Source organism: Oryzias latipes, chromosome 2 (genome assembly GCF_053564925.1).
Source record: "Oryzias latipes strain Hd-rR chromosome 2, Olatipes_Hd-rR_3.1".
NCBI lineage: Eukaryota > Metazoa > Chordata > Actinopteri > Beloniformes > Adrianichthyidae > Oryzias > Oryzias latipes.
Window position 1 is genome coordinate 11,844,006 of NC_136238.1, and position 13,954 is coordinate 11,857,959.

The 13,954-nt window shown below is 41.6% G+C and overlaps 1 protein-coding gene across 3 annotated transcripts in view; it reads right to left on the bottom strand.

The window, feature by feature from the left end:
* The window catches only part of nbeal1 (neurobeachin-like 1), a 54,413-nt gene that overhangs the window by 29,679 nt on the left and 10,780 nt on the right, over positions 1 to 13,954 (bottom strand). For 2 of the 3 annotated variants that reach the window (XM_023963363.2, XM_023963358.2), the window contains exons 3-11: positions 10,616 to 10,707; positions 9,654 to 9,815; positions 9,482 to 9,563; positions 9,282 to 9,409; positions 7,308 to 7,390; positions 6,017 to 6,102; positions 5,583 to 5,943; positions 3,426 to 3,532; positions 1,914 to 2,000 (exon numbers count right to left, since the gene is read on the bottom strand). In XM_023963363.2, coding sequence (XP_023819131.1) covers positions 1,914 to 2,000; positions 3,426 to 3,532; positions 5,583 to 5,943; positions 6,017 to 6,102; positions 7,308 to 7,390; positions 9,282 to 9,409; positions 9,482 to 9,563; positions 9,654 to 9,815; positions 10,616 to 10,707 — 1,188 coding nt within the window. The remainder of the gene's footprint in view (positions 1 to 1,913; positions 2,001 to 3,425; positions 3,533 to 5,582; positions 5,944 to 6,016; positions 6,103 to 7,307; positions 7,391 to 9,281; positions 9,410 to 9,481; positions 9,564 to 9,653; positions 9,816 to 10,615; positions 10,708 to 13,954) is intronic. The other variant, XM_078932225.1, reaches the window with a different exon arrangement.

The following is a 13,954-nucleotide window of genomic DNA, read 5'->3' on the forward strand; positions in this document are numbered from 1 at the left end:
CAAACATCTCCATCCAGCTCCGCACTGCTCATCTCCAGCCTGCATGGTTGTGCTGCTGCTTTTCTAACTAGCGAGCGGCTGCAGACTGGTGGTTCTGAGCGTCGGCCCAGCTGGAGAGGGACTTGAGGCGAGAATTCAAACACGCACGGTGGTCGTCACCCAGTAAGAGTCCCCTCCAACAACTTTGTGAGAGCGCGCGCTCACACAGACACACACACACACACACGAGACTGCGGTGATGGCATTCCAGTGTGAACCCACAGTGTGCAGCGGAAAATGGGGACAGCGTTAGGGGAGGGGAGGGCGAGGTGTTACGGAGGAATAAGGACAGTCGTGGGAGGAAAGCGGCACTCCACAGCCAGAACTCTGACTTAACAACTCCAATGAAAAATTACGTTTTTAATATGTTCTAGTGGCATTTTTTTCTGTCGATAGAGGATAGATATTAAGAAAATGAAGCTCAACATTGTTTTTCTGAGTATTTCTTCTTGTGAATCAGAAGACGACAAAAAAAAAATGCAGTTTCAAAAAGATTGCATCCATCCTGATGGACTTGGATACCACCAGATCCATGTACTGCATTTTTTGGGGATTATAAATTGCTCTGGAATATAAATCACAGGCGCCAAAAAACAAACAAACAAGCAATTAAATTAAATTAAATTAAAGAAGAAAAAATTAACACATAACTCGCCCTAGAGTATAAATCTCACTTTTGCGTGACATTTATTTAACATGATATGGGAACCAAGATTTCCTCTTGAAAGGCAAATCCTAATAACAAAATAGATAACAATAACAGACTGAATTTATGCACGCTTGTTTGTAACGCATTGATGCTTGTTAAGCTTCATAAAACATAGTATTTTAGCGTAACATAGAAAACTGTAGCATAAAGAACATGCTAACAAGTCAACTAAACTCGTTATATCACTTGAAATCACTAAATTTTTCACACTCTGTGTTGCTTTGGAACAACTTCCGTAAGGTCGACGCTTCTTCCTCTGCGCTGCTGTCAGTAAATACTGATCCCTGCAGCGCCCTCTCTGGTTATTAGTGGCAAATAATTGACAGCAAGATTTTTTTTTTAAATCACATATAAGTTGCACCTGAGTATAAGTGACACCCCCTTGCCAATCTAGGCAAAAATATGCGACTTATACTCTGAAAAACATGGTACGTCTTCGTTTTCCTTGCCTAAGCTGGCATCGGGCTCAAAACTGTACAGCTGGAAAGCTTTCATGTTGCTCGCCATTTTTGCTGCAGCAGTAATCTGAGGTTGGAGGTATGAGGAGCTGTAAGATAGCGAGAGAGAGCATGTAAATAGAGAGCTCTCGGTTATAGGTTACGAGAAAGGGGAGGCGGAGTTGCCCAGCGCCAACAGGCCCGCCCACAACTCAGAGGCTAATTTCTACGACAGGTTTTTTATTTTAGCCAAAAAAACGGCATAATCATAATTAAAATACCACTGGGATCAATTTTGAAATAGATGAAAAGATGACCGGAGTGTGTCATAAAATCCTCAATTATGATATGGGTTAGCCCTGATTGCAAAGACCTCAACAAAGAGTTAATGTATTCATCACATATCTTTTAATAAAGGTATCAAACATTTGAATCTCTGACTAATAACTGACATGACACAATGTGAGAAACTCACAGGAAGTCTGACCTGATTCGAGCTTATATTTGTGTGGATTTTCAAAGTAAAACTAATTAAAATATTCAGTTTTTGTGTTTTTTTCCTCTTTTTAAATAAATGTAGAAAAATTCATCCTAGTGTGGCGTTCTGACTGTGGAGAGAGCACAAAAAAGATGGAATGAGGTGGATTTGGCAGCAGCAGCAGGAAGTGACAGGGCAGGAAGGTGAAGGATATGGTGGAGGGGGGTGGGTGGGACTTTCTTGTTGGTACCTGAGTGTCCCCCTCTCCTGTCTGTAACATGTTGTTGGTAATATCTTTCTGGTCCTTGTCTGCAGCGGTGCACCTAGCGTTAACCAGCTGACACACACAACAGGCAACGTGTCAACACAGCAGGTGGGGAGGTCGAGACAAAGAGGACATGGCCACGTCGGAGAGGAGGGGGGAGGAAGGATGATGTGAGTGGAGGAGGAGGAGGAGAAGGAGGAAGGTTAGAAGTTGAAAGCTATGTCCCTTCAGTGGGGCTTGCTGTGTGGAGGCGTGTTGGTGCTCCAGCCTTGAAGTGAGGAACTGCAAACATGCAGAGTGGGCAAAATGCTTCCTGTCCTACGGAGAATGTAACAAACATGGCCGACTGATGACAAACCAGCTGCCCAGAAACGTCTTACTTTACACAAATGTAGTTATTCATTAAGAATAAACAAAAACCTTTTACGATTACAGTGGAGATCACAGCTTTTGAATTCCTTTTTTAGAAATTTTTACTTATTTAACAGACTGTGCCTTTTAAAAAAACATTTGTGTTGTTCTTTACATTTTCAGATTAAAAATGTATTAGCCAAAATTTTTTTTTACGATTCTTTAACACAAAATTTCTTTTTTTTAATGATCAGTTTTTGTTAATCTTAGTTTTAAATAAAATTGATAGATTTTGAAAAGTTGTTAAACTTCCTAATCGGATTAAATTAAAAAGATTATAAATTTCGTAATACGTTAGTTATTTTATCTAAACTACAAATCACATAACTTTTTTTATTTTGAAATAATTTTTTTATTAAAATGACTGCAATTTTAAAGCTTTTGATATAGATATCTACATTTGTCTACATTTACATTTTTTATAAATTATTTTTAAATGATTGTGCTGGATTTTGTTAATGAAACATTAAAACTCTTAAAAGTCTCTTTCTTTCCATTATTTTGTTTTTACTTGATCTTGCGTTCCTTTTCTTATAGGCTTAATTTAGCTAAATTTGTTATAAACTGGCACAATACATCGGATTGATGTTCTTTTGTGAATTGTTCCTTCTTTTAGATAAACTCTAAAACAAATTCATTCAATTGCAACAATTTTCTTAAATTAGCAATTAAAGACTATATTTTCCATAACAAAACAAAGCAATATCAGTATTGTACCACAGCTGTACTTAGCAATTTAAATGACATCTAATGACATTATTTATAGGACTCATATGTATTGTTTGAACTGTAGAGTAGTGTAGTTGCATGCTGGAGTTACAATAACCCTAAAAATAGTTTAAAAAGTGTTAAATAATGTTTGGTTTGATCCTTTTCACTAAAACAAATAAAAAAAGAGGAGAGAATGCAAGACCTCATCTTATAATAGAAATATTCCAGCCTACGGATTTATAATGACTATGAGACATTATTCTGAAAGACTGGCAAACAGAAAGTAAGCTCTGATTTAGTCCAGTTTTGAACAAAAACAAAAAGGAAAAAAGAAAACTTCCTCTTATTTATCCAACACTTTCTTCTGGAATTTACCTTGCTGTTCTGCAGCAGTCGGGTTAGATGCTCGAAACAGTTACTGTTGAGGAAGATGGCCTGTAACACCGGCCTGTCTGAGCACAGGAACATGTCCCTGATGGTGTCTGAAAAACACAACAGAAAAGAGAAATGAGCAGAAAAAAAAAAAAAGAGTAGCTTCCTTATTTTGGTATTTTGGGGGCTCATTTATGCTCTCCAAACCCATTTAGCCTTTCAAAACTTTGCATTACCGGGCATTTGCGCCTTAACTCTCCACTAGAGGGTGCAAACTCGTTAATTTTATACAAACTGTCACTTTTTTGTATTTTTGTTTTAGTTAACCCTTTAAGACAAAAGCAGTCGCTGGCGACCGCAAAATAACGTCCCGATCTGTGAACTGCCGTAACTCTACAATCATTTACGTATTTCCAACAGATTTTGACGCAGAGAACAGCTTCTTTGCGCCGTTATGCGACAAAGCTGCCTTACGTTGATTGCGTTAACACTTCAGTGTTGTAAAGTGCTGCATATCAGCGCATTTTCCAGTTGGATTTACATTAATTGCGTAAACGGATGAAGAGCTAGGGTAATTCAAAGAACACCAGCACTACAGCATTAAGGGGTTACTTCATCCTAGTTACTCACATGAAGTCCAGAGGATAACAAATATGTGTAATCTGGAACTACGGTACTGAATGAAAATGTTCACCTTGGACACATGTTGGGTTTTGGGTCAACGATGAGGCCTCGGCAAAGCCGAATTTGGTGTAAACTAACTCTTTTTTGTTTGTTTGTTTGTGAGCTTTCTTGAAATCTTTATTTAGCAACGAGCATAAACGAGCATGTGGAAGTATGTCTGTTAGTAGGGATGGGTACAGAAATTGGTGCCAAGGTGGTACCAATACCGATGTATACGGTACGGTGTAAACATGTGGATTTCTGTGCTTCATTTCGGGACATGTGAATCACTTGTGTTCTATTCAGTACAATTCTAGCCAATCGTTTAATCTATCCAGCAATTCTGGGCGGGCTAATATAAGCATGGGTGGGGCCATGGGGGTGGGCGGGGATTATGTCAAAATGCCAAAAGTGAGGCAAGTGAAAGTTTGGCTGTACTTTGCGGCAAAAGATTTTCGAATTCACCGACCCGATGGATAGGAGCGACGTGTGCGATGCTCCGAAAAAAGACCAACGTCGTGGCGATGAACAGTTAAATACACATTTTCCGCACCACATTATAAGGTACATCAATGAACGGTCTGTTTTGAACTTACGTCATATTGCATAGAAGGCGCCCCGAACTTTAAGGCACATTAAGCAAGACAAAAGAGTCAGAGACAAGTCCGTCAGTAACTCAAGAGATTGTTTGGGATCCAGTACATGTGAGCTACATTAGCCGCATTAGCTTATTTACAATAACCGTTACTCCCAACTTTGTTTGCGACACATAAAAAAAACAGACAGATCACTAAAACAAACATTACCGTGACTACGTTATCTACCAACCTTGCGACACTTAAAAAAAAAAAAACACAGTCCGACTCCGCTCCACGTTAGCCACCTTAGCGTGTTCACAATAATCCCTGACCAAACATTTTGACAGAGCGATCTGTACCTCTCCAAATCGCTTTGGTATCAGTAAGCACAGCCAAAATTCCTTAATATTTGAAAGGCACTCCGGATTCTAAGGCTCAGCGTTGTTTTTGTGAAAACATTTCAGTTGTTTACGTCCCCCCCCCATAGTGCGAAAAATACGGTAAATGTGTTTTGAAGCACATTTACGAGCACTTTTTAGGCACCGGAACTGTTTCAAAAGTACTGGTGTGACACCGTGTAATGTCCAAACGGTACCCACTTCTCCTAACAGTAAGCTAGCACTCCACCATTCATTCATTCATCTTTTAATCCATTTGTTCCCTTTTAGGGTCACGGGGCTGCCAGAGCCTGTCCCGGCCCCGTGCAGGCGAAGACAGGGGACGTCCAGGACAAGTCGCCAGTCTGTCGCAGGGCCACAATCACACACCCTCACATTCACACCTAGGGAAAACCTAGAGTAACCAATTAACCTATGAAGCATGTTTTTGGACAGTGGGAGGAAGGCAGAGACCCCGGAGAAAACCCACGCATGCACGGGGAGAACATGCTTAAAACTCCACACAGAAAGGCGCGCTCTACCTAGCATGTGAATCTGTAGTGCCACAAACCGACTCTCCCAGTGTCGGCCTAAAGTTGGACCGCTGCCTTTAGTTTGCTGCTGTTGGCGGGCGGCGACCACGGCAGCGGGGTCAGAGTTCAGCAGCTTGAAGTAGTTTTCCAGAACGGAGGCGATTTCCACCTGCCGCTGGTCGGAGCTGGAAGCCAGGAGGCGCTGCACCACCTCCCTAAGGCAGCCCAGGGTCAGCAGGGCCTTCCGGTCGGGGGCCTCGCTGTCCCAGTCCTCCGCCTCGTCTGCGGAGCAGCCGCCGGTGGAGCAGTCAGCCAACACCCGCATCAACACCTCCATGGTGGCCGGGGAGATGGCCAGCAGGGCGTTCCTCTGAAGACGAAAGCAGGGACTTTTACACACCTGGTGGCCCTTTAACCCACAATAATACTGTAAGCATTCTCACCTGATCTCCAGCTACTATGGCTCCAAACAGGTGAAGTAAGCAGCATTTCAGACTCTCCTTCAGGTGCTCGCTTTCTTGGAAGCACTCTGGAACAAAAGCAGCAGCGCTTAGCTCGATCTGAGCGGCAGATTTCTTTTTTCAAGCCCTCAAAACAACAAAGGATGAGAATAAAAAAATCCAGATAGGAGAGGTACGACAAAACACACAAAGGTATGCAGGTGACCTGCAGGTCTTGGCGGCTCCAGTCATCCATTTACTCTTCTGTCAACAACTGGAGATGAGGAATCTGAGATGCATTCCCGCGTCCACACACACACACACACACACACACACACACACACACACACACTCTCTACTTTCATTCTGCTGATCCAGGATAAAAAAGAAAAATGTCAGACATGCTTTCTGTCTGCTCGGCCCACAAATGTTATCTCAGAAGTGAAACCATAACAGCTCAGCAGGAGACGCTCGACAGAAGGGGGTATTTGTTCAAAATGGCCGCCAGCATGGCTGAAGTGCTTCGACTTCACTATCGGCTCATCTCAGCAGAGCGGCCACACAAAAGAGGGGATTCAAGCAGACTCCAGAGGAGAAGGGGATGGAGATGGGAGCCCGGGAGAAGGGTGGGGAGGAGCTCGTGCTTTTGGGGTTTGAAGCTCTATCAACAGTTTAAAGAACAGAGGCGATCATCTCTTGATATATTATCAAAGTGTTTCTAGTGGCCTTTAATTACAACTATGCTGGTTTTAGCCAAAAAAAAAAAAAAAAAACAGTTTCATTGTTTCAGCAGAGCAGCATGAGTTCTTTAGAAATTTATCTCTGAATTGTGGGCAGCAAAGTTGGTGCAGGGTAACCCAATCCCACCTTTCCCCTCCCCATTGCTGAGAGGTCTCTGTTAACATACTTTCCCACTAGCTTACAGCCCCCTCATAACCTCAACCTAACATTAGCGGTGCAACAAAAACAGTAAGCAATACTGGAGCTATCCAGCCATCCAGATTTGAGCAAGAAAACAGCTCAGATGAGGAAAATGGATCTAGTTGGCTACAGGTGCATCGCAATTGAGCACTTGGCCGCCAAGTCTATTTTCGCCGTCACAAATACGATCTTTTTCTCATCTGCTCCTGATTCGGAAATATTTGAATGAAGAAGACTCAGTAATGCAATTTTAAGCTTAATTTTCTCTATTTATGTCCTCCATTATAAAGAAAAATGCTAAAAGAAGACGTTAAAAACTAAAACAAAACATGATTCCACTAAAAGCGGAATGCAAAGGTGGGAATGGACTCACGGTAAAAGAAAGGAACAAACTCCACAGTGAGGGGAGCTGCTTTGTACTTCTGCCTGCTCCTCTCCACAGTACCCAGCTGCTCCCTGAAAGAAGAAAAAACACATTAGAATTCATAGTAATGCCCCTGCATATTTACACCACCTGAGGCTCCTTTATTCCTCTGCTGTGGCCTAAGGTGTCTACTGATTAACCAAAGTTAAATGTAGGGATTTTAAGGCCTTTTTAAGGACACTTAAAGTCTTAGTTTAAGACTGTATGTACAAAAACAAGGAAACAAACAGACGAGTCTGCTGTTTCTTACTCCACATGCATGGACGTCACATTTTGGGATTTTATTACCACAGTAGGTAATTCTGCTTACCTGGCTCCCTTTGACTATGCAAGTAAAAAGTTAGCCCAAATAAATATAAGCCCAGTTTTTAAGAGGTTAAACGTTTTTCGGCAAACCGCGCGGGTTTGCATCATGAGGCTTTCCGCTTCCCGGCTTTAACCATCCCTATGCTCAAGCCATTTGAATGTGCACAACTTAATTAGCTACTTTGGTTAAATTATTCACAACCAGTTCATGACCTTTTGACACAGCCCATCCTGGAAATGCTTTTTCTTGTTTTTAGTGACAGGAAGTGACGAGGAAACTGTAAGACCCATCCAGCAGAATTTAAGACAAATGAACGCTTTTTAAGGCCTCATTTCAGTTCAATTAAATTTAAGACTTTCTATCTCTGGTGCTGACGAAAAATGCCAATAAATAATGATTTTGAAGGTTTGCTTGACTTGTTTTTGTCAAGTTGTCCTTTACGTTTAGATTTTTAATATGTCAGATAACTGAGCCAAAGGTTGATCTACTGTTAAATGTGGTTTATCTGAACAGGCCTGAAGCACCATTTCTCATCTTTATTGCAGCACAGTGTCCATAGTTCCTGTTCAGGGGCAAAGGCCATAAAGCATGTAATTGCATTTACTTGTATAGATTTTTCCACAGCAATGTTTAGATTTCTAGTACAGGAAAAAAAAAAGGATGAAGGTGCACCAAAGTCCTGATGTGTTTGACTTTAGGTGAATACAGTGGGATCTTACTTGTTTTATTATGAAAGGAATTGTATTGGCTGTTGTCTAAAGTAAAAGAAGCTCAAATTGTTGTGTCCAGTAGTCCTTAGCTATAACACGGTTCACGTTTCCCAGATTTTTACAAGTACAATTTTTGCATGCTTTTATTTTTTTTTACAGTGCACTGTGTTCTGCATCCTGATTGGCTGTAGATCATCGTCAATCAATCTCCTCTGTGCCATGTTTCCGGGTTTTTTTCTTCATTAAATAACACTGGACTTATTTTTCTAAGAAGGTTTGGACTTTGTAGAGTTTAAAAAAGAGAGAAAAGTGTGAAAATGTTCATGTCTGTCTGAATAAAGTGGATAAAGTGGGTAGTGAGGAGTTTTACAGCTTTAAAACATAATTTTTGTAAAAAATATTTTTGACTACTTCGCAAGTTTCACCTATCCCGGATTTTATTATTAGACTGTAACTAGTGAGGAAACACGGCACACAGAAAAAAATAAAACTTTAAGACATTTAAAAGAGAAATTAATGGCCATCTCAACAATGAGGTGCAACTTTGCGGCTCTCAATGAGTTTTGAAAAGTAATTTTAGCGTTAAAGGTTGGAAACCCCTGAATTGGAAGGAACACACTAAACACTAACGTCAGAAACTATTAGAACCGGTACACATTGAAGCATTCTGGGAGTCTGCTGCATGGAAAGCACCTTTAATCTGATTTACAAATGTAGCAGGATGCTGGACGAACACTGCGTCCCTTGTGAGAGCTGCCTGCTTCTCTAATTGCACAGACCTCTTCCACTCAGCTGTTTCCCTCATTGTGGACCAGAAACACACCCAGAAGGAAAAGAACGCTTTCTTAAAACGAACACGTTCATCTGCGTTTTAGGGGGGGAGATATTTCGCTGCCACAGATTTACCCGCACGTTCGGTGCCTCCAGTTGTGGTACGGGTCGTAGAGGCTCTCGCAGAAGGCCAAGGCGTGACGGACAAACTCCTCCGCCTGACTCTGGTCGACCATCTCCTTCTCTTTGGTCCGGCTCTTGAGCTGCGCAGAAACATCGCGCCTCAGTAAAAACCCCCACAGAGCGGACAGCAACCAAAAAGGGTGGAGTCGCACCTGCTGAATGTATAGTGTTGTCATGGTGATGATGTGATTGATGTAGGAACAAGTGCCGATCTCTTCCACGTTGGACAAGTTCCTTTAAGAGACAAAATGATGAGGAAAAAAAATGTGTACGTTTTTTCTTTTTCTTCTTCAGTTTAGTCCCTTTGGTGTTTACGGTCCAAACCTGCAGATGACGATGAGGAACTTGAGCAGCAGCAGAGCCAGGTGTTGCTGCTCTGGCTCCAGGCCGTCGGAGGCTTTCTGCACGCACTGCAGCAGCTGGTGCCGCAGGACCTGCAGGATGTTGTCCGGAAGCAGCGTTAGAACCGGGGGGACGTCTTCCGGCCTGCAGACACAGGAGCGCAGAGACCGTGTGGCATGGAGTGGCCTCACAAGATTTAAACCGACAAGCTGTATTAGTTTGTTTGAAAGCGAGCGGTGGTGGGAAATGGAGGAAGATGAGGCAGAGAGGAGGGAACTGGAGGGAAAAAGGCACGGCTGTCCTTAAAAATTCTAAGGGGCTTTAACCGTAGTCCCTGGGCATGTGGTGTACGTTCAAGACTGTGATAAACAGGGATTCTTGAACGTACTTTTAGTATATGGCGTTCACACAGGTCTGTCGCTACCCAATACAAGTGCATGTACTCACGGTTGGAAGAGGCTTAGTGCAAATCTCGCGATAATTGCTCCAAGCTTTTTCTTTCACACCTCTATTCCGACTTGGTTTCATATATTTCGGGCCAGGAATATTAATTTATTTTTCATTATCTGTTTTCAAATAGTTGGTTATCAAAAGGACTCTACAAATACATCACTACCAAATCTGAGAGCCTGATAGGTCAAAGTTCAACTGTTTTAACTTTTAACGCGCGTTCAGTGGCTGCTCATTTTGTAGCTGGAGCCCGAAAACTGCCTTAAAAACGTTCGTAGCAACCAGTTATTGCGAGATTTTAAACCAGGAAGTCCGGAACGCACATTTATATGCGTTTACATAGATTTTTTTATTGGAAGTGGTCGCTTGTAAGGTGTGTTTCCTAACCCAGTGTGAACGAAGCATAAGAGGCTTTACCTGTATTGACAAAAAAACAAAACTCAAAAACTGAATAAATATTAAAATAAAAGAAAACTTTTGTTCCCTTCAATTACCTGGAAGGTGGTTTTTCAAAGTCCACATCAAGGCATTGCTCATAGGAGCTGATGAAGTTCTCCATCCATATCTTCAGGTAGTCTGGATCCCTCTGAAGGATAAAGACAAACAACGACTTATCTCTGTTGACAAAAGCTGAAGTGAACCGACCTGTAATATTTCTGCTAAACAAACGACCTCATTGTTGATGTTTCCGCAAGTGAACAAAGAAGTAAATTACAGCGGCTTTGTGTCTGTAGGTATATAAAGCGGGTTATTGTGTGTCCTTTGAACGTTTGCGGCAAACCCACCGGATCAGGCAAACCGGCACTTTTATGGCCCCGTTAGCCGTTAGCGTAGCAGGTGAAACAGAGGTTTCATTTTCCAGGTTACAGTGAGCATCTGCTGCGGAGGAAAACAAGCCGGACAGCATTCTGAGGTGAAACTATAAGCAAGTGACTCGTAAAAAACAAAAGTTCTAGACAACAAAAGGCCTAGGAATGATGGGACTGCAGGAAGAAGAGAACAAACAAACAGAGTCATCAGAAAATGCTTCAGAACTACAGAAAATCTATAAAAGAACGTGCTAGATATATTGAGATGTGAGATAAGCCAGTAAACCTGCTGGCCTTTAGAAATGTTATCATAATTTTTATTAAAAACAATAATATAAAATGATCTCGCGGGGCGGATAACATGATAAGATGTGGCCTGCGGGCCTCAATTGTGACACACGTATGATATATGAAAGACTTAGTGTCATATTATTAATATGACCGGGCAAAAAAAACTACATTTTTTATTCCTCCTTTGTCATCATGTTTACAACGGTTGGCACGTCAGTGGTTTGGAGAGGAAGTGATCTACACCAGAGGTCCCCAACCTTTTTAACGCCACGGACCGGCATGACGTCAGACAATTGAGATGTAGCGGACGATTATTGCAGCAATGCAAAGATGGAGCAGGAACAGAAACGTGACAATGTGAAACCTGAGCTTTTAATTCGACACGCAAGACAGAGTACATCACACAGGTGTCATCATCACCCCTTCCCACACTCATGGTGCAAACAAGAAGTACTGTCTATTAAATGTAGATTTCTTTTTTTTTTTTGGAAGTCAAAGGCTCCTCTTTTGTGTCCTGGCTGGGCGTTTTCCCCTTGACAAAGAAACGTTCCAAAGACATTTGTTTTTTACTCATTTTACTAGCTCCTGGGTTTTATTTTAGCGGTAACCTATCACGTGACCCGGAAGAGCGCCTTGGCCTGCGTCACAAGCGACATAGACGGATGTAACAGAGAATCGGGCAATTTTTCAAAATAAAATATCTTTCAGATTCCGAAATAAATAAAACAGAATTCATGTAAGTTTTTCTTTCTGTGCGCCCCGGTTACCAAATGAGCCACGGACCGCTACCGGTCCAGGGGTTGGGGACTGCTGACACTTCCAAATCCAAGTCTCTGATTGTTCACAGTTCAGCACTGTGGCATTTTACTAGTCAAGAAGTTCAACTGGCTCAAACTACGGGTTGCCGTGTGTGTGCATTGACCTTTAAATAAAAGTGGCGGCTTGAACGCGAAACACGATAATATGACCGGGCAAAAAAAGCTAAATTTTTTATTCCTCCTTTGTCATCATGTTTACGACGGTTGGCACTTCAGTGGTTTGGAGAGGATGTGATCTACACCAGAGGTCCAGCCTGATCGTTAGAAATGAAGAAATTTGAAAAATCCGAGGTTGTGTCCTAATTCCGTTACCACTCACTAGGCAAGGCAAGGCAAGTTTATTTGTATAGCACAATTCGTACACAAAGTAATTCAAGGTGCTTCACAAAACAGAAAAATGCATTAAAATCACAATACATCATAGAAATAATCAACGTAAAATTTACTTTAAAAGAAAAGAAAAAATTTGAAAATTGATTTAAAAATAAAGGAAGGAAAGGAAAGAAAAGTGTAGATAGGACCAGATAGGACCTTTCAGTCATATACACGGCTAAACAGAAATGTTTTAAGTCTAGATTTGAACATGAACACAGAAGAGGCACTACACAGTGCACTATATATAGTGCGTTTGCCATTCTGTAGTGCCGTCCGAATCAACAATTCCGAAATCGAGCGTCCTAGAAATTTCCCTAAAGTCTCTGCAAAAAACCAGTTTGCATTAATGCTCACTAGATCAGCGAAAATAGACCACAATGCATTGCGTTTGAATAATCTTTGCCCAAAAATGTAATTGAATGTGTTTTTTAAAAAACAATCAATGTTTTCATCTTCAGAGCACAGTGGATTCATAAATAGTCTTCAGAGAACGCTCATATCAAAGAGATTTTAACTTAGTGAAATCGATGACGTCATATCCGCCCTAAAAATAAAAAAAAAAAGGAGTAAGTAGGACGTCAGAATTGCTTTTAAAAAAACACCAGTTTTTTTCAGTAAGTCTTTACGGAATAAGGATACCCCTTTTTTTGGCTTCGATACAAATTTCAATGCATTTATTTTTATTCCAGGGTACTACATAGTCCAGCACTATATAGTTTTTTAGTAGTTGCAGGGTTCTCAAACTTCAGGTCTCGAGGGCCGACCTGCTGGTTTTTCAGAAATCCTGCCTCATCTGCTGTTGATTACCTGGATCAGGTGTGTTAAGCCAATAAGGAGCTTCAACGGCAGGTTGGTCAGAAAACATGCAGGACACTTGAGGCCTGGAGTTTGACACCTGTGAGGTAGGGGGTTAGGGTGGGAATTCGGACATAGCCAGAGTGTAGTTTGTGCGAGCATCCTATGGACGTCCTACAAACACTCATCAGTATATCCTGTGCACACGAATTCGATCAGGGTCAGTAGGGTCAAATACTCACACCTTACTAACGACTAGAGTGTGGCGTAAGGTAACCATACGACAGCCTCACCTGTATGTCATACGTCGGTAAAACGTACATTAATTAACCTTACAAATATTACACGATACATTTATCACAAGCATGACAATGGTACGCACCTGATGGACATATCAGGGGAAATTCAAAACACGTCTGGTGACCAACAGGCCAAGGCGACGCCAAAAACCTGCAGCACCTGTACAGGTCAACCCCCCATACGAGACCAAACATCTTACAGAGTCAGCACTGAAAAGCAAGCGATGAATAGAAAAGCTTGAAGTTATCCTAACAGTAATTGTTTTAGCGTTTCATTGATGTTCAACCCGCATTACCTTCAGGGAGCGTAAAGGTTGGGAAAATAAAGGGTGACATTAATCTGACCTTTTAAAGTTCTCTTCCTGACATATTTTTCCAATTCAGAGCAAAAAAACCCTGTTTTTATCATTTCAAAGCACAGAGCAACACCAAATATTAAAGGAGAA